The 19,583-nt window shown below is 41.3% G+C and overlaps 1 protein-coding gene across 1 annotated transcript in view; it reads left to right on the plus strand.

Moving 5' to 3' along the window:
• Positions 1-19,583, plus strand: part of LOC102194732 (FERM, RhoGEF and pleckstrin domain-containing protein 1-like) — a 70,915-nt gene that overhangs the window by 39,946 nt on the left and 11,386 nt on the right. The window contains exons 7-22 of the mRNA XM_005754305.1: positions 977-1,091; positions 3,521-3,668; positions 4,312-4,407; positions 4,497-4,663; positions 4,765-4,833; positions 4,966-5,041; positions 6,585-6,795; positions 13,074-13,282; positions 14,860-14,949; positions 16,654-16,787; positions 18,272-18,353; positions 18,468-18,529; positions 18,618-18,793; positions 18,875-19,005; positions 19,124-19,192; positions 19,281-19,370. Of these exons, the coding sequence (XP_005754362.1) occupies positions 977-1,091; positions 3,521-3,668; positions 4,312-4,407; positions 4,497-4,663; positions 4,765-4,833; positions 4,966-5,041; positions 6,585-6,795; positions 13,074-13,282; positions 14,860-14,949; positions 16,654-16,787; positions 18,272-18,353; positions 18,468-18,529; positions 18,618-18,793; positions 18,875-19,005; positions 19,124-19,192; positions 19,281-19,370 (1,925 nt within the window). The remainder of the gene's footprint in view (positions 1-976; positions 1,092-3,520; positions 3,669-4,311; positions 4,408-4,496; positions 4,664-4,764; positions 4,834-4,965; positions 5,042-6,584; positions 6,796-13,073; positions 13,283-14,859; positions 14,950-16,653; positions 16,788-18,271; positions 18,354-18,467; positions 18,530-18,617; positions 18,794-18,874; positions 19,006-19,123; positions 19,193-19,280; positions 19,371-19,583) is intronic.

Consider the following 19,583-nt stretch of genomic DNA (forward strand, 5'->3'; position numbering starts at 1 on the left):
ACCCAGTAAATGCCTTTCATGTTGAGAGGTGTTGGATTCTTCACCGTCTCTGAAGTCATCAGCTATCCTTTGGTGCCTCCAGGACAACTGCTGATATTTTGGGGCTTTCGCTGTCATCTGTCAATGAGTACACATTGACAGTCTGCTCATCATCAGACAGTAGCTGACTGCATTTCACCAGATATGGCCCCTCTTGCTTGCTTAAATCTGAGGGGTCAGTTGCCTGCAGATACTGCATATTCATATGCAGATAGCTTTTAATAGTTACTAAAATTTCCTTGTCTGAAAAGATCTTTGGCCTCTGTGAAGGTTCTATTATAATGTAAATGCTTTGCTTATGTAGATGACTGACTGTAAATCAACAGATTCATTACAGAGATTCCCTGTGGGGGTAATTTCAGCACCACTTACTGTGTTTTATACCAAGTAAATGACAACGAACATAAATACAAAACAGCCTCCTTCAACACTTACAGTAATACCAACGGGAACCACCATAGCATTACAATCTCAATCACCTCTCATTTATAATTGTAAGCGTTATAGTTGAATGAAGTGTGAGCATGTGGTCGTCTACAGGATGCAGACTTTATGGTCGCGATTCGTCACAACGAGCGTTGTACCTCAGCTCTGTAAATGGAGGATATAGGATCTTGACTCCGTCTCAGATGCTGCTAAGGTACAGCGCTGTATACTGAAGGATATTGCTCAGTTGTCATAGCAACTGTCAGTGCTCAGCCCGTATGTGCACCTGCAGGCAGTACAGTATATGGGGGTGCTGCTGGTATAAAACAGATGGGGACGCATGCATCAGCACACTTCATCTACAACAGAGTGGCCAAGGTTGGTTTGTGGATGAGGAAAAGGCCTTTTAACTCTTTTTTTTCCTCAACACTCTGCATCTTTATTTTAATCAGCTCCTAACCTTCCTCGTCCTCACTTTAAATAAATATCCATTTTCTTTTCCCTCCACCAGCTGAGATCGGAGACTTCGATGAGACCCAGAGCTGGCAGCACCTCCTTCACAATAAGTATCTGCCCGACCAAGACGCCATTAGAGACGAGATCATAGACTGCCACCGCGAGCATGTGTGAGTTATCTCGTGTGCAAGTCCACACATGGATTGCTTATTAGATGTGGGTTCCAGTGAATTCAGGGTTTTCTCTATGCTTTGTGGGAATCAGCATGGGTTTAATCTGCACAGTGTCAAAAAAATGGCAACCAATGTAAGTTTTCAGCCCCTCCCAGTAACTTGAATGGGATTCAAACCCCACTCTCCCATGTGGAAGTCGTGTACACACCCGGCTACTCTACCATGTCTTACTAACTTCATAGCCTTCATGCTCTCTTACTCTATACTTTGCCGGCCTGAGATGTGGGGCAGTAACAATAAAAGTGCCCAAGTTAAATAAGGAGACTAAGAAGAAAAAACAAAACAAAACAGTTATTATCAATAAAATGAAAGCAGGCAGAACACCTGCTGTTACCATCAAAAACAAGGAAATATGGGTTAAAACAACTAAAGAGTAACCTGATTGCTGATTGGAGTAGACTATTAGGAGTAGTATCTAAGTCAGGAGAGAGAGCATGAGGCTCAGACGGGGCCCTGCAAGTTCAGCATCCCCAGGGTATCTTCCTGTAATACATCTTCACTTATCAGCAATCAGGTTAAGCAGTCACACAGAAGTGGTTATCAGATGGATAAGCAGATAACACAGGGGTTCGTCATTTAAGCCGGTCACATTAAAGTGCATTGGCAGCATTTGACAAATTGCAAGCATGCGTCTGAGAGCAACCTAATTTAAATACAATTTTAAAAAGCAAATTCAACCATATGTGTATAGACTGCACGCTAATTTGATATAGTGTCTATTACTACAAACACATGGCCTGTTTTAGGATCGGATATTAACACACTATTAGTATTAGACCCTAAAATTATTGTAAGTTGAAATTAAATAAAGTTGCATCAGGAAAACACAAACACATGGAAAAACCTTAGACCCTCCTACTGTCCTTTCACAGCTCTGAGAGATTTTCCAGGAAGTGATGCTGTTTTCCAGAGAATTGATTAGTCAGTAGGCAGTGATGTCATGCCTGATGAGCTCTTATCTGGAACATAACCTGTTTCTGAGCTGGTTAATTTTCAGGTTTGCCTTTAGGTCATCTAAAAAACAATCAAGTCTCCTTATGAATCAATTATTTTACTAGAAGATCAAACTACTTGAGTAACAAAATTCTGGCAAATAATGGTTATCATGATCCTTAATGTTTCTTCCTCTCTTCACGTTTCCCTTTCCCACCGGATCATGATTGACTTCCAACATAGCTGCATTATCTGAAATTAATATATAGGATTTAAAATCTGATCAGCTTTGGTGGATTAAGTGAACACAGTTCTGTGTATACATGATTCATGGGGGGAGGAAGCCTTTAGTAATCACAAACATAAACTCCACCAGTTTCACAGTATGTTAGCATGAATGTCAAGAGGTTATTAACAATTCAGGTCATTCTAACAGTACCAAAGCAGCACTGTTTACCTGCAAACAGCAAGATTATCCCTGCTTAGAAAACAATACTGAGCTGAGGTACAGATCAGTTTCTAGGTGGCAAGCTCAGAGGTGTCAGGAGAGATATGTTTGTCATATATAAACACACACCAAGCTCGCATAATTCCAGTCTGCAATGCAAAGATATTTATCTGTTTATTCAAATATACACCCCCCAAACACACACCCATAAGTCTCCCTCCTGCAGAGAGGTTTATCTTCTAACCACAACAGCCAGCACACACTCACATTCACACACTTCTAAATCTCTCCCCTGCAGAGCTGGCTATCTGCAAACATACCACTTGGCACTCCTACTGTGCCCCTGGGACCACACACACAGACACACACACATCATGTATTTCATTTCCATGCTGCTGGCAGCAAATAAATAAATGAGATTCTTTTCTGGACATGCAAAACCCTCCCTTAACCACCAATAATGTATGAAGCGCCTTGAGGCGACTTTTGTTGTGATTTGGCGCTATATAAATAAAATTGAATTGAATTGAATAAGAGCTGAAAAACAAACTTGTTGATCATCAGTCACCGTCACACCGTGCACCGCACACCCGTTCTCCCCTCACCCTCCTCTCCGCCTTGCCTCCCTTCAATCCTTCACCCTCCCCTTAGCCGACACAGGAAGGAAATGGCCAATTCAGCCGCTTATACAGGAAACAGGAAGCTATTTTCAGATTTTGTGAGGAAACAAACTTTGTGTGGCTTTTGTGGCTGATTTCTTCCTCCCCGCTGTGGGTGCCGCAGTGTATTTTAAGGCTGACCCATGTTTTTAAATTCTCAGTATACCCCTGAGATGCACAGTTTAAGCTGTGACTCATTACCTCTTGGTTAGAGGAATTGATTTTCTTACACACTGAGAGCAAGTCTTGAACACTAACTAAGATGAATGGCTTAAATGAGCTGCTGATTGATTGCTGATAGTTTGATGCATCTCTCTTCTCCACAGCGGGCAGACGCCGGCAGAGTCGGACTATCAGCTGCTTGAAATCGCACGGCGGTTAGAGATGTATGGTGTTCGCTTACACCCGGCGAAGGACCGCGAGGGTACTAAACTCAGCCTGGCTGTAGCAAACAGTGGGGTACTGGTTTTCCAGGTAAAATCTTCAAGAAGTAGGGGCCATAAAAGGTTTTTGGGGCTTGGGTGGGGCAGTTGGCTAAAAATTGATATTTTCTAGGTGAACACCAACGGTTTTTCGACACACATTAACAAGGCTGACAAATATGTTTTGTATGAGTTGTAAATGCTTTAGATATTTTATAGAAGAAAGAAGGAAGGGAGTCTTAGTCTTAGTATCATAGTATCCTCAACTCAAGGTGGAAGGTTTTCTCCACTGACAACACCGAGATATTTGGCACAGCAATTAACAGATGGTGGTTGCTGCTGCTCGGCTGCAGTTCAGGCAGTTTTTTTAATGGTGCTCTGACCTGACACTCTCAAACATAACACACAAAACATGCCATAGAACAGTGGATGCACTCTCTTTTGACCAGGCTGACCCCAATTAAGTCCAGTCTGCGCTGTTTCACTGCCCTGATTTTTTTTTTTGCCACATCTTCAAAGAGTGCTGAGATCTTTTAAAATTTAGCTGATATGACAAATCGATTAATTGGTTCCTAACGTTTTGTGGTAAGCCTCCACCCAACTCATCCGGTAAGGAATGTACCGCCTGGTAGTTTTGGGTTTGTTTTCGATTTTGCTTGTGCTGTCTTAACTGACTCTGATTTTTCTGTATTCAGGGGAACACAAAAATTAACTCTTTCAACTGGTCCAAGATCCGTAAACTCAGCTTCAAACGTAAAAGGTTCCTAATCAAGCTTAGAGCCGACCCCACTGTAAGTTCATGCGACGTTTCCTTTCTTTTCTTGCCTCGCCTTTTCTCCTTCTGCTTTCTGTGCTTATATTTGTTGCCGTATCCTCCCAGCAGAATGCCCACCATGACACGCTGGAGTTTGCCATGGCCAGCAGGGACTGCTGTAAGGTTTTCTGGAAGATCTGTGTCGAGTACCATGCCTTCTTCAGACTCTTTGAGGAGCCCAAACCAAAACCCAAGCCCATCCTCTTCACCCGAGGATCCTCATTCCGGTTCAGGTAAGAAGAGGAAAGAAAAAAGAGACTGAAAGTGAACTCCTCTTTTTAAAATATTTTGGTTTCGTATCAACTGGTCTTCTTTCCGTGTCCTCTACCTGCAGTGGTCGAACCCAGAAGCAAATCATTGATTACGTTAAAGACTCCGAGCCCAAGAAAGTTCCATTTGAAAGGTGTAGTGTTCCTCCTTCGTTTTACCAAGACTGAGCCAAGCTACTGAAGTTAAATGTAATCAAATTTCTCGGTCGCTGATTAGTCGTATATGGTATAATCTCATCTGTTTCCCTGCTTTTTTTTTTTTTCAGGAAGCACAGTAAGATCCTGTCCAACAGCAGCATATCCCCTCAGTCTGCCTCCACAAGATCACATGTGCCAAAAGAGGTAATGCGAGCTTAAAACTTTTCTAGAAACCCATTATTAATGACACCCACAACCATTAGCAGGTTAGTGTTTATGCAAAAAAGCATGAGCCAAAACTGCGCATACAAAACTACACTGCACTGTTATATTGTGCTATTGCATGCACAATATCTCCAGGATGTTTCGTCTGAGATCGGAGGTCAAAATTAGGCACGTATAGTTGAGGCAGTTAGTCTTTGTTGCATTACTTGAAAAACATGTTTGCGTTTTTATATCAATTTCTGGCCTTTGACAAAGTAGTGTATTCTATGCTTGAATTAGGTTGTTTTTTGGTTTTTTTTTTAATTTGGCAGTCCTGGTATTTTTACTTTAGTGTAAGATCAGAAACTCTTTGGGAAGCCAAGCTGAACAATACCCACATGCTTCCTGTTGGCTAACATTGCTTTACCTGGTAACAAAGCTATTTCCCAAAGCTTAGCTAGCGGGCTAACTTTAGCTTGCTTGGTGTTGGAGTTCTGTTTGTGTTAGGAGCTGGTCGTTACTGATGAGAAAGTAGCAGTATGTTATAAAAAGTATAAAATAACTGCTTACCGTTTTAGTTTAACAATAACTAAAGTAACTAAACCTTGTAACTCTTCAGGAACTGCACAATACTGTCACATAATTAAACTGACAAATATTTTATTTTCTGCCTGGGATGTTGTATCTTTGGCCAAGCTTTTTAATCAGCTGCTTAAAGCCCTGCTTTTCCAACACATAACCCCCACCGTAAAATCCATGGGTGCTTGGAGTTATTGGTTGGCATTACGTTCACACTTCATGCTGCTAGCATATCCTGCTATCTTTTCCTCAATGAGCAATATGAGTTTCTTTTACACTTTCAGCAGGAATAGTTTTCTTGCATATCAAAGTACTGTGTTTTGTGAGAGGTTGTTGAAGTAGCTCCGTATTTAGGTACTAAATCAACATTGGGGGCTGACATTGGCTCTCACTCTTAGACATGCTCAGGCTTGTCTTGTCTGAATTATCCTTCAGTCTATGCCATAACCTGATGGGCACCTCCTGAGAAATCTAACTACATGTCAGGTTAACTCAACCCACAAGTGTTTTGAATTAATCAGTGAGAGAATAACAATCATTGCCTCAGTATAAAGAATAATAGTCATAGCGTAAATGTATGGACTCAGAAATGTCAACTACCAAAATAGTGTGAGGGAAAGTACAGTAGAAAACCAGAGGGAGAAATATGTTTACCTTTACTTGGAACTGCATTAGAAAACGCCGAAACACAACCACACGATAATTAACAAGCTTTTTTTTTCTTCTTCTTTTTTTAAAAATCACTCCTCAGCATCTTTGTTTACATCTGGAGCTGTGATTACAAAGCTTGTGTACCCATGCCGTTCCAGGGAGTGAAAATGTGTAACTGAGTGCTTGCTCTAAGGCTGTCCCTGTAATAGAGCCCAAATAAATAACAGTTTTATCCTTTATTATTCCCCCCTTTTAACCTTTCATTCCATCTTCACTCCATGTTCTGTCTTTTCTCCCCTCTTGTTATTTGCAGAGTGCCACGTCGATCCCGTTAGCAGACCAGCCTGACTCAGACAGATTGAGCCATCTGGCTGTACCTAATGGTTCGGAGGAGCCACAGGCGGTCATGCCCCCCACCAACGTTCTTCATGGCCTAACGGCAGCGCCTGGCTCAGACCCGACTCAGCCCCGACAGAACCACCACGTTGCGGGATCAGTACTGGACCAGCAGCTCCTCAACCCAGGTCCATCCTGCAGGGCAAACAAAGGCAGCAGCTCTTCTATTCCTTACATAGACTGCAGCGACATAGACAGTGAATGTGATGTGACAAAGAACAACAGGGCTACCCGGGGTCACAGCAATGCAAATGACAGCAATGAGGATGAGCCTTGTGCTTATAGTAGGCACTTGGGTAGTCCTGGTCGAAATGGGGGGCAAGCTGGGAGGCTGTTTGGGGCTGTTAATGGGTTCTATCACACCAATCACCAAGGGCTGATGCAGCAGGGTATGGTGGGGAAGCAGCAGCAAAGCATGCAGGGTAACAGGAACACTGTAAATCAGTCTCCTGTGTGTAACAAGTTTAATGTGAGTCACGAGCTAACAGATGAGGACGTTTTGACAAATGGGCGTCTCCCGCTCCACAGCACGCTGTTAGATGAGATCTTTCAGGGGCGAGACAAGCGAGGTGCAGTGTTGGGTCGTCCATTAGGAACCGGGACACGCAGTCAGTGCTCCAGCCCGGTGATCAGCAGCTTCCATCACCGCACAAACTCACTCAGTCACTCAGAGATGACAAACGGTCACAGTCAGCCACGTTCAGCTTCGCGGTGGGATGACGGCGGGCATTATTTCAGTAAACGTCCTGGAGCGCTCCCTGTGGAGACTCCCACGGTCCCGCCATCATCCCATCCACAAAACCACTATGGCAGCTACTCCCCGATCGCCTCAAACCGCACTTCGCCAAATCTGGCTAAACCGTACTACAACAACAATAACATGAGGAACCGCTCTGACACTGACCCGTTCATTCTCAGCCAGCTGACATCGACACCCATCAACCACCGCAATCGCTCTGGGCTGCACGCCAAAACTCCTGGCTCTGCCCCACTGGAGCGTAGAATGATGATGACCAACGGCAATGACAGGAACCTCCTGGTTCCTGGTCAGCCACGGTCCAATACGGTGCAGCGGATGTTCGGGCGTCAGGGAAAGCCCGGCAGCAGCCCGTCTAATAACAAATACAACACTCTAAACCAGCCGGTCCAAATGATCGACGGGTCTACTAGCAGCGGCACAGACACCAGCGACACAGAGTCAGACACGGGCAGCAGTGCGTACAGCCAGCCCTTAATGTACGGCAACCCGGCCGCCGTCAGCTCCATGATTTCGGTTAACTCAAACGGCACATCCCCGCTCTCTCACAACAAGTTCTCTTTCGGGAGTTTGCAGTTGGAGGAGGGTGGCGACGGTGTGGAGGAAGAGGAAGGGTGTTACCGCTTTAATGAGGAAGACATAGGCGGTCGGGTTTTTAGCTGTTGAGCGAGCATGAGTGGGCAAAAGGAAAAAAACAACGTGTTAATTTAGTGTGTTACAGATAAACAGATGTTTAAAGTCGTCTTTTTCTTCTTAGAGACAGCTTTGTCTTCCTGCTACACTGACGAGCACCGAAATAGAAGGAAAACACTATGGTTGATTGCGGTGCTTTTACACATTTTATAGTCAAGCACGCTTTACGCACAGGGTCTAACGTATTTTCTGGAGCGTAAACATAGGGCAAGATGTGTGTTTTCTAATGGCGAAGTGAATCTTTAATAACATCTGTTTTTTCTAAACTCCTTTTTTAAAATTACGTATGCAGATTTCTTAGTAAGCTGCTAGCTGACACTTTTGTGAGCCAGCCAGCTCTTTGTATAAAAAGAAAGGTAAAATAATGAGCATACATTTGGTAAAAGCTTCCTCACAACGTGCCATAACTCAGAAACGTTTATATTCACTGTAGTTGAATGTGCAGAAGGAAATGTTTCATAGAAAGTTAGAGGAAAACCTTGACGTTTTCAAAAAATTCTTGTTCACTTCACACTTTACTTGTTAGCATTTGCCACATTGTTGAGAATTAAGACATTTTTTTCTTATTTGTGGGACATTAAGGTGTAGAAGTGTGTGAAGAGTTTTTTTCTTTTTGGTAGTAAATGTGATACTTGATTGGACTTTCTAAAAGCTGTCAAGCTCAGCAGATTTTCTGCCTTTCTGTGGCATTATACACCCATTTTGTAGTTATAGTGTAGCTTTTTTCTCTAAATCAGACTGTCTGGTGCAATAGATGGACTTTGAGGTAATAGCTGAAGTTCATAAATGGATTTGATAGGATGCTAGGAGGGGAGACTTCTGTACAGTTGGTCTGATCCCCTTTAACTGTACAGTGTATTTGATTTAGTTAGTAGATTGAATTGTACTTGGAGTGTTACACTTTGGGAAAAGTGTGTTTTCTATGTGAGTTACTGGGATCTGCCAGAGGAGGAAAATAGCCGACTGCTGTTGTTCCTGTCTTCTGAGCAATTTTTCATGCATTCAGTTCATTTGTCTGTCTGTCGTGGGTGATCTGCATGGTATTCTGGATATTTGCGGTCATGACTTTTTGTATTTAGACCAATTGAAGTAGTTTTGCATCAATTTTAGGGAAACCCTAATCTTTTATATCTGTGTTTTCTAGCTGAAGCTCCATTTGTCTCTACATTTCAACACTTATGCTACTTCAGCTGGCTGGTGATGGGTTTAGGGGGATTTCTTCAGCCTTTATTTCTTTCTATGGTTATGCTTTCTCTTTCTGTCACGGTTTATATGCACATAATCAGCGGTAATCAAACACACCGACCGCCATCCTCGTCCTGCTTTGCTCGGCTTGGCTCCAGGCATGCGCTGCAACCACAAACAGAGGTAACCCTGTTATCTTTCACCTCTCTGGATGCTGTTTTCTGCTGTTGAAGGCTTCCCATCTCCATCTCTGTCATTGGCTGCTCCACTACAGCACGCTGAATTGGATCAAACTGAAGTGAATTAAAGTGTGGGCTTCTCTTGAGACATGCAGGAAATGTTTGAATGTCCCATAAACTAAATCAGTACAAAAATAAGCCAACCTGTTGAGTATCAGTTGAAATTACTTTAAAGATCAACACAAGGAGCTTTTGTTTAGATGTCATGTTTCAGCACTGTCATCCAGATGGACTGAGTAAGCAAAAATTGCATTAAATGGTATTAAGTCAGTGTCTTAGCTTGCTCATTCTCATTCTGGTTTGGTTCTTCTTGCATCTTACAGTCTTTTTGCACCTAAATTGTAGCACAACAAACGCAAAAACAAACAGTACTGTTGGTAGATTCAGTTTCAGGAAGCTGAACTGTTTTGCTGATATCGGGGGTTCAAGTTACAAGGTGGCTTAATTTGGACTGAATGTCGTCAAGATTCTATCAGCTTCCAAGGTTGAATGACCTTTTGTTTCCTGCTGCCTCTACCTGAATCAAATGTTCATGATTCACTCTTTGTAAATGTTTGTTTTTAAGCATGTTCTCGCTTCTTTTTTTTGTTGTTATTTCAAGGGTTTGAAAAAAAGTCTTTCAGCACTGTTTTCTCACCATTTCACTTTCTGTACTGTAAATGCATGTTAACCAGGTGAAGGATGTTGCTGCTCTCTGTCACTCAACTCTGTTTTTGCTCCCTCTGTCACGCTGTGTTTCTGTCATGGGGCTTAAACTGGAACCAGATGTGTGAGGGTGCAGTTTAACACAATCCTAACAACAACCCTATAGCTTTGCAGGCTTCTCGACTCAGATACTTCTTACTGCAGTTTATAGCCCTTTTTTGTTGTTGTTATTGTTGTTGTTGTTGTTGCTCCTTGCTCATGATTTCTCAACTGCACTGTTTTGTTTTTAAATATTTAGAAACCATTCGTACCCATTGCGGTTTCCTCACCAAGCATGAGGACAAAACAAGGCTGACTCAACTCCAGTGCTCTTTTAACGGAGACTGAGAGGGCGAAGGTAGACAGACACAAGTAACGTTCAGCTTAAAGCATAATGCAAGTGCAAGTGCAAAAATAAAGATATCTTTGAGAGATATTGGCATTTTATTTTTTAAGGTATGAAAGTCAGAGTATTGTGAGAAGTTATTCACATGCATACACTGGAATACTGGGGTTGAGTCCAGCTTGTCTTTAGTCTCGCTGCCTGTCAACAAGTAGCACTTGAAGCCAGTCACTTCCACTGAAGCTTGTTTTTGTAGTTTTAATATAAAGTAGATGCAGTAAAAGACTGATTGATTTATATTTTGTTTATTTATGGAATTAATTGCAGCCAAATTTGGTTAATTTGACTGATTAATTTAAAATGAAAGGTAAACTACCTTGTAGCTTTTTTTGGCGATTATATATACATATATATACACACTGTGATGATATCAGGTTGCATCACGAAATAGTTTGAAACTTTTGGAAATATTTGATGTCTTTCTGAAAGCTAAAGATTTATATACGTTGAAAATATGAAGCTACAGCCAGTGGCAAGTTAGCTTAGCTTAGCAAAAAACATACCCCATATCTCTGTCTAAAAGTGACAAAGTCCACTTGTTAGCAACTGTAAAGTTTAGAAAATAACTTGACAGGTTTTGTAGGGATTTTCTCACTTGTTGCTAACTAAGCTAAGCTAACTTAAGCTGAGTTCATAGTCAGTCTTCTTATTTAAGTCTGAGCAAGAAAGCAACCATATTTTCAAAGTGTTTCTTAAATTTAGATTATTAAAATGGTATACAAGGGTACTGCTGCGTCACTTGATCCTTTAATCTTTTTCTTTTTACATGATTTTTTTAAAAGGTGTAAACCACTTGTTTGCTGTTCTTTTAAAGTTAAAGTGGAGACCTTGGTGGCAGTTGGGGTTTGCATGTTTTCTATTAATTTGTTCATTTTAATGACTGTAGCATGCTTTGAAATTATAAATACTGAACATGCATCCATTCTAGTCAAAGATCTGCACAAGCATCTTTACAAATTAACATGCTGATTTTGAATGGACTAAAGCTGCATTGACTCACTGTTTTTTCTGTCTCTGCTGTAACACTTTGTATTCCTCCACACCTGTCCTTTTTTTTTTTTTTTTTTAATTTTCATCACTAAGCACCTTCTGAATCTTTTTTTGGTGACTTCTCTGAGGCCCCCTCCCCCCATTTTCCCTTTAATCTCTCTTTTTAACACTGTAACTGATTATGTGAACTAGTGTCAATAAACAAAAAAATGATGACGTTTGTCAGAAGAAAAGGGACTTGGGAATTTCTTTAGAACAAACAGGTGCTGAACTGCCGTGCCCCTCACACACCCACCTATATACCCTCCGCCTGCTCGTCACATGGATCCCACCAGTGTTTTGTGTTGTGGTAGTTAGTCTGTAGCGTAGCCTGTTTGTCTTTTTCAGTGTTGTACTTGATTCCACTCCGTTTATTGTTTTGTAGCTTCAGTTTGTTTTTTTGTGGTAGTTTCTTAGTGGTCTTCTGTATGGTTGTCAGTGTTGTTATAGCATCCCCCCCACACACAGACTTGCACTCATTGGTTGCCATGGTTTTATCCATGATTCAGTTTGGTGTATAGAAGTGGACTCTGTGGAAACTTTGCACCTGGGCAAGTATACAGTCACGACTTAGTACCATGTAGTTAACATCTGTAGTGTTTCTCACATTAGTGAGAAGTAGACTTATCTTTTTACCCTTTCCCTTTTTTAAAATCATAAATGGTTGTAAATTTAATGGCACTGATCAGTCTTGTACTGTCCTTCTGGTGTTTATGTAGACAAATTGAAGCAAAAGATAGCTTGCTGATAAACTATGAAATATGCAGAAATGTTCAAAGCCCTCCACTATGCACACCATCATTCTTCCCCTTAATTTGCCTATGTAATGCCTTGATATAACCTTTATTAATGGTTGGCTCCTTACTAACAGTCTGTTTTTCTTCTCTCCATCCCTTCTAGCTATGCTTTAATCATATTCACATTCATATAAGTGAATGCAAATAGAATAGAGTCAGTGGACAGTAGCATTTCGTCCTAAAGTATGATCTAAATGAGAGGTGCTCATTTAGACCATACTTTAGAACTGATTGTGTAGAATTATCCAGTGTTGAAATTCATTGCCAATCATCTTGTTTTATGTTTAATTGAGTTATTTGGAGACAATATTATTGAACAATTCTTCTTCTTCTTGTTAAATATGTTTTTAGGTGCACAGTGCAGTGAGCCTGGAAACCTTTTGCTTCACTGCTGTGTCTGGCAGAATAAATAATTCTGTCATGATTAAATGTTCTATTAAATGATAAGAAATACAAATACAAGTTGGCAGTGCATTTCATTGTAGAAGCTGAATTTCTCTTTGTATCAAATTTAACACTGTCCCTTATCTTCTCTTGTCATCTTCTCTTACTCTTTGTTCTATTCCTAACCTCCGCTTCTCCCCCCTTTCTATATTCTTCTTTTCTTCTCGCCCCTCAGGAAGTCCGGGTTCAGAGAAGTCTTCGTTGGGAGGTCCTCATGTAGCAGTTAATGGGAACGGCTCTGTGAATGGGCAGAGAATGGGAAGGACTGGGGTCCTGGGTGCTGAACAGAGTGCTGAAATCCAGCCGTTATCCCCACTTACCAGCCCGCTGCTTACCGAAGCGGGATATGTTCGCAACGATGAGGAAGACGAGGCGAGGAGGAAGGTGGGTATACAGAGAGTAAGAAGGAGGATGGGGAAATTTCTTGTAGTCACTGAATTGGCCCCCAGAAGGACTTCAAAGGAATTTAGTCTGGACTAAGAAGTTGTGAACACCCAAGTCTTTCAGTACTTGGAAAAAACAATGCTGTGACGCAGACAAATGTGCAAAGCCTTTAGCCACTCCTCTTTTCTTTATATTTTGATTCAAGCAGCCAGAGATTCTTGTAATTTTTGTAAGTGTGCTTGAGCAATAGTTTTCCAGGCTTTCTTAAGTCCTTTCAAAAGTCTTGGTGACTTTTTCACTCATTTCAATCCAGTTCTTTCGCCTGACCATTTTCATAGGAATGATTTGTTTGTTAACACTGACCTATGAATCACTGAAGCATTAATATGGTCAAATCAAGTTATGACCCTGTGTTGTGTTTACACAAAACAGACAGGAAAAAAAACACGAAGTAACAAAGAACTTGTTTTGTTGGTACAGCCTGTCACATATACACATGGAGATATGAGGAAACTGGACAAGTAGTGGACAAAATAAGAAGTGGCATACCTGAAAAAAACAAACCAAGACCTTGTTGCAGATGAACTATATCTGAAAGTCTTGTCCTTAAGAAACAGGAAAACTAAAGCAAAGACCTGACTCAGGACCTGAGAGATGCATCTGGACCCAAAGGTCGATTCATCGACTGTTCACTGAAACCTCATCAGAAATGGTCTCAGTGAAAGACTGGCTGTCAAGAAGCCAATCTTAAGGAAAGAAAGGGGTGGGGGGGTGGGGGTAGGAGTGCTGAGGTATTCCACATTACAGAAGAACTGGAATGAAAAACAGTGACATCAGGTCTGAAGGAGTGACAAATCCAAATGTGAAAGTTTTCATTCAAATCATTGTCGGTATGTATGGAGGAAGTCATTAGTGTGCTGTGAGTGTCCACAGCAGGGGTCTCAAACTTAAATGAGCTGTGGGCCACTGCTGGCACTGTCATCTCATTGGAGGGCCGCTTCAGTGTTCAAGTAATACAAATATTGTATAACAATACAAAACTGCAAATTTGTTTTCTCACTCTTAACTAACAGAAGTCTTTCATTGAACTACCAAATAAACAAATTGGTTCTCTCTTTCTGACCAGACATGTGGCAGCACTTCTGCTATAATTTTGTTTATATTAAAAAAAAAAATGCAGACGTAAGTGTGCACATTAGTTTTTGACTGCTAGTGAAAAATGTTTCACTAGCAGCATTTTTTTTGGCTTTTTAAAGAACTTATTTTAACATTGGACTCAACAACAAACAAATCCTCCCTAACAAAAAAGTAACTTCAAGGGCCAAATAAATGAATCAATGCAGCTATTTCCAATTTTTCTAGCAAAATGCAAAGAAATAAGGTTGGCTGAAGACTTTTGCACGTTACTGTAATTTGGTGAGACAAAGAAATTATTAATTGGGGGAATTCATCCAAATTAATAACAAGAACTGAACTGCTGGTCTTTCGCAACATAAAATGTGCAGACTTCTTTCTGTAGAAGATGAGATAAAAATATATATAAACAGATTGATTTGCTTCTTTTTGTTTCTGTCTAGAAGTTTCCCACAGACAAGGCTTACTTTATAGCCAAGGAACTATTGACCACAGAGCGGACCTACCTCAATGACCTGCAGGTTATCACAGAGGTAAAGATAGTGGTGCCTCTTTGTCTCCATGTATTGTCCAGTCTCTTGTGTCCAATCTGTTATCTCTTCCCTTCACACTGTGAGACCAATACCATCTGGATTAGACTGAAAGTGGCAGGACCAAGAGCCAGTGTGGTCCAAAAGCATACCGTTAGCCAAGGCTGGTTTCTTTAGAGCCTTAGTACTGGAATAATGAGTCAAAACTGTTGGTTTAGAAGTCTAATTTTGGGACAGTGTACCAAAATTAATCTTTTTAAAAGCTCATGTGCTGGAACAGTGAGTCAGGGTTGGTTTGCACCGCACAACGTGCTGAATTCGAGATGCAAGCGTTGGTGTTTTTTACAGCTATATATTAGAAAAAGAGGCCCCAAAGGGAAAGTAAAGGCTCAAGTCTGAACCAAACTCACAAATCTCACAGTGTTTGTTCTCAGTAATGCAACATTAATATTACATTAGTTCCAGCACACAGTTCCAGTCTTACTTCTCTTTTTTTATTCACATCCCAGAAAAAGGCTTTTATGTGCCTTTAGTTTGGCCCCCGACTGAAGGCTGAAGTTTATGAGCACTTTTCTCATGCAGGACAGAGATGAAAATGCATTCAGTGCAGTGCATATGCTACAACTCTCTTCCTTGTAAGTGAGCAGACTTGTATCTTTTTGCTGTTACATAGCTTGGACAGACTAATTAGCTTCAGGCTCTTTTAGTTTACAAGTAAAACCGCTGAAGTCAAGACAGAAAAAAAAACCACTCTGCATTTATAAAAACAGCGTCTGGGATGAAAGTGCAGCTTAATGTGGGTCAGACTCAGTCTTTGCTTTTATATGACTCACTTTTACTGTCTGTCGCAACTGCTTTCGAGAAAAGAAAAAAAAAGGAAATGTGATAGGCGGGGTTATGATGAGTAAAGACCACCAATGCAGAAACACAGGTTCAGCACCTGCTTGCTAAAGACCTGTCTCCTTAATACTGAGACACTGACGGTGACCTCTGACCTCGCTGTGGATTGGAAAACGCCTCTGTTCCTACTTTTTCCTTTCTCAGCTGTTTTTCTTCACAGTAGTAGTTTCCAGCCTCTTTGATGTGGAAAGAAGGCATGCGCGGGTGCTTTTTTAAAACCTCTTAAACATTTTCCTTTGCTGGTACAGCTCACGCCTGGGATCCCACACCCACCCATCTTTTTCTCTTCTTTTTTCTTTTTTCTTTTTTAAATCTCGTGTCACTCGTGTTCTTTCCGAGCGAGTCTGTCTGTGAAACTGCTGGACTGCCGCCTGTCTGCTCGAGCTCTCAGATCCTGTGTGATTTACTACAGCGGGGAATATAACACCTCTGTGTCAGGGGTCGTGGTGCGCTCACACGGGGCCCTGAGCACATTTATGTGTGTCTGATGGATTTCTGTTATCATGTCCAATCCCTCATCCTGGATCCTACTAGTAATGTGTGGGACCTCATACTGGATGTGTCCCTTCCAATCTCTGCCAGTAATCTGGGGGAGTTGTGGATGAGTAGGAGTTACATTCTCATTATTTTTATTCCTTCTGAATGTTTTGTTCACTTACTTGTGAGGAGCAGAAAAGGCACTCATTATGTGCCAAAGTATCCAATATGGAAATACAATTTAAAAAATATATGTATATAGTAAAAGATAAAATGTGATCTGCATTTTCTTCTTTTTCCACATGTCCACATTGTTTGTCAATTTTCTAGTCCTTCCACAGCGCTGTGGGGAAAGACGAGGCTTTCCCAGACTCTGTTAAGAGCCTGATCTCTGCCAACTATGATCCGGTGTACAAGTTTCATCAGGGATTCCTCAAAGAGACAGAGCAGCGGCTGGCGCAGTGGTCAGTGTCCATCTGTTTCCATTCAGAAAAGTTTTTTTTGTTTTTCAGAAATTTACAGATGAGGTTTAAAATTATTTATTTTTACTGTATGTTTATTATGTTTAAAAAAGGGCTTGAATTAAAGTTGTATTTGTTTTTTTCATTTTCAGCTTTATACGGTAATTTTATTCAGCCTACTCTGGAAAAGTAGCTTTGCATGATCCACGGTTCAAAAATAATCTGCATTTATCTTAACCTGGGGCTGGCTCTGACTGAAAGAAGGTGTTTTAACTCCTCTCCCCCTACTTTCATATGATTGGCTGCCCCTCTTAGACTGAACAGAGGAGGTGGGTGGGGCTTCTGTGCTCACAGACAGCGCATCCACACTGGAAATGATTCGCAGTGATGTGGTGACCACAGAAAGCGAATAAGTTTCTATTATTTCAGATGACTACATGTTTAATAACCGCTGGTGACGGGAAGCAGGCGAGACCCAAAACTAACTTTGTCAACTTCTACATGACTGACTGAAGCCACTACCAATCAGAATGAAGAAGACTATTAAAAATGACATATGAATCTTATCGTAAAGGCAATCAGAGCCTGCAATGTCATCAAGCAACTGGCCTTCAGCTTCAAAATGATGCAAAACAAGCGAACCATCTCCGGTGCGAACACAGCTTCAGTCTTGGCTCTGTATGATATCATCTACATCCAAGAGTGGAAAAGGCTGTCTCAAACAGAGCATTGGGCTCATAGGGTTTAGTAATCCTTATTTAAACAACAGTATGTATACAACATTATATAAGGTAAAGAATAATAGGCCCCATTTTTAACAGAGGAAAAAGAATAAAAATAGAAAAATGTTACAAACTAAAAATGGTCACAAATTAATTCCTTCCTATTTTTATGTTTAATTCAAATGTGTAGAACATTTTCCACAGTGCAATTAAGCAGGATTAGTGCATGTAATCAAAACAAGTCCAAAAAAATGGGAAGCATTTTAACACCAGATTAATCTTGGTGCTGATGTAGGATCAGGAAAAATGAATCCCTTCTGCTGTAGTTCGTCTCTGTGTGCTGCTTTGTTTCCAAGCAGTTCTAGTCATGTTTCATAGTCATATTCAGCCTAGATTTTCTTTTAGTAACCCAAGGAATTATTTGAACTGATTACATTTTCATTTTCCTTAATCTGAGATGGCTAAATGGCTTTGTTGGAAATTTTTTCCTTCACTTGACATAATGTGGTATGAAAAAGTCTGTGTTCGTGCAAATACCTGAAATTCCTCACTTTCCCTGCTGTCGGAATCTGTTTTGTGTTATCTCTGTAATGACAGGCAGGAGCACACATACACACTCACACACACTTAAACACACTGGTGAGATGAATGAGTCTGTGGGAGTTGAATGAAGACTTTTCCACACTTGTGTAAGATGTTTTGAGCTGACACCTACTGGTGAATCTGTGCTCCTGCACATTAACGCACGTCTTAATCTCTCTTCAGGGAGGGCCGATCTAACGCCCACATTAAAGGAGACTATCAGCGAATTGGTGACGTTTTACTCAAGAACATTCAGGGTCTCAGGGTAAATCTCCATACTTGACTCTGGATCATTAATTTCATAAAATAAGGTGCATTTTAATTTTTAACTTTTAATTTCTGTCTCTTATCTTGGTTTCATCTCTTTCCGCATCTGCAGCAGTTGACGATTCATCTCCAGAAACATTCAGAGTGCCTGGTAGAACTGGAGCGGGCCTGTCGGTGGGTGGCAAAACAGTGAGCATGCAGACAAGTTGTTCAAATCAAAACAGGATGCCCTAAAGAGAAACTTCATCCCTGTGACTATCAGGTCCAGTCGGAAGGTGGAGACTTTATGTCGAGACTTCGAGCAGCAACGGGTTTGCTACCTGCCCCTCAACATCTTCCTCCTCAGGCCTCTTCACCGCCTGCTGCACTACAAACTTATCCTGGAGAGGCTCTGCAAGCACTACCCGCCCACACATGATGACTTCAGGGACTGTAGAGGTACACAGTCCCCCACACCTACCCTTTCCGCTCATGTGTGTATTTTCTTTCTATATATGAAAATAAATCTGTCTCCTCCAGCTGCCCTGGCGGACATCTCGGAGATGGTGTTGCAGCTTCAGGGAATCATGATGAAGATGGAGAACTTCCAGAAGCTTATAGAACTGAAGAAGGATCTGACCGGCGTCGAAGACCTCATCAGCCCCGGAAGGGTGCGGCTCTTTAATAATTCAGCTAGTCTAGATTCATCCTGGACATTTGTAGAGTTTTCACTTCCTTGCTCTGCCGTCCTGTTGTCAAATTGTCGGTGTGATTCTGTTTCACTTACAGGAGTTCATCAGGCTCGGTTGCCTCAGCAAACTCTCTGGAAAGGGCCTTCAGCAGAGGATGTTCTTCCTGGTGAGACTTTATGCTGGTTTCTACTAAAAAAACAAAGCATCTATAATACCTCTAAACAAAGCTCTTCACTCTTTTTTTTTCTTTCCAGTTTAGTGATTGTTTGGTGTACACCAGTCGAGGCATGACTCCATCCAACCAGTTTAAGGTTCACGGCCAGCTGCCTCTCTATGGCATGACGGTACATAATCAAAACACACACGCACACACACAAAACACACTTATCTTATCTTATCAAAGCAGTTTCTTTTCCTTACGAAAGATTTTTCAGATTTTTAAATTGTTTTGTTTTCCATCTGGCTCATTCTATGGAAATGTTACATTTTAGGGTTACAAGTTGTTTATCCCACTGACACGTCTTCCGAGGAGGAAGCAGAGTCTGGGGATGAGGGGA

This window comes from Pundamilia nyererei, unplaced genomic scaffold (assembly GCF_000239375.1).
Source record: "Pundamilia nyererei isolate P.nyererei 1_Seehausen unplaced genomic scaffold, PunNye1.0 scaffold00536, whole genome shotgun sequence".
NCBI lineage: Eukaryota > Metazoa > Chordata > Actinopteri > Cichliformes > Cichlidae > Pundamilia > Pundamilia nyererei.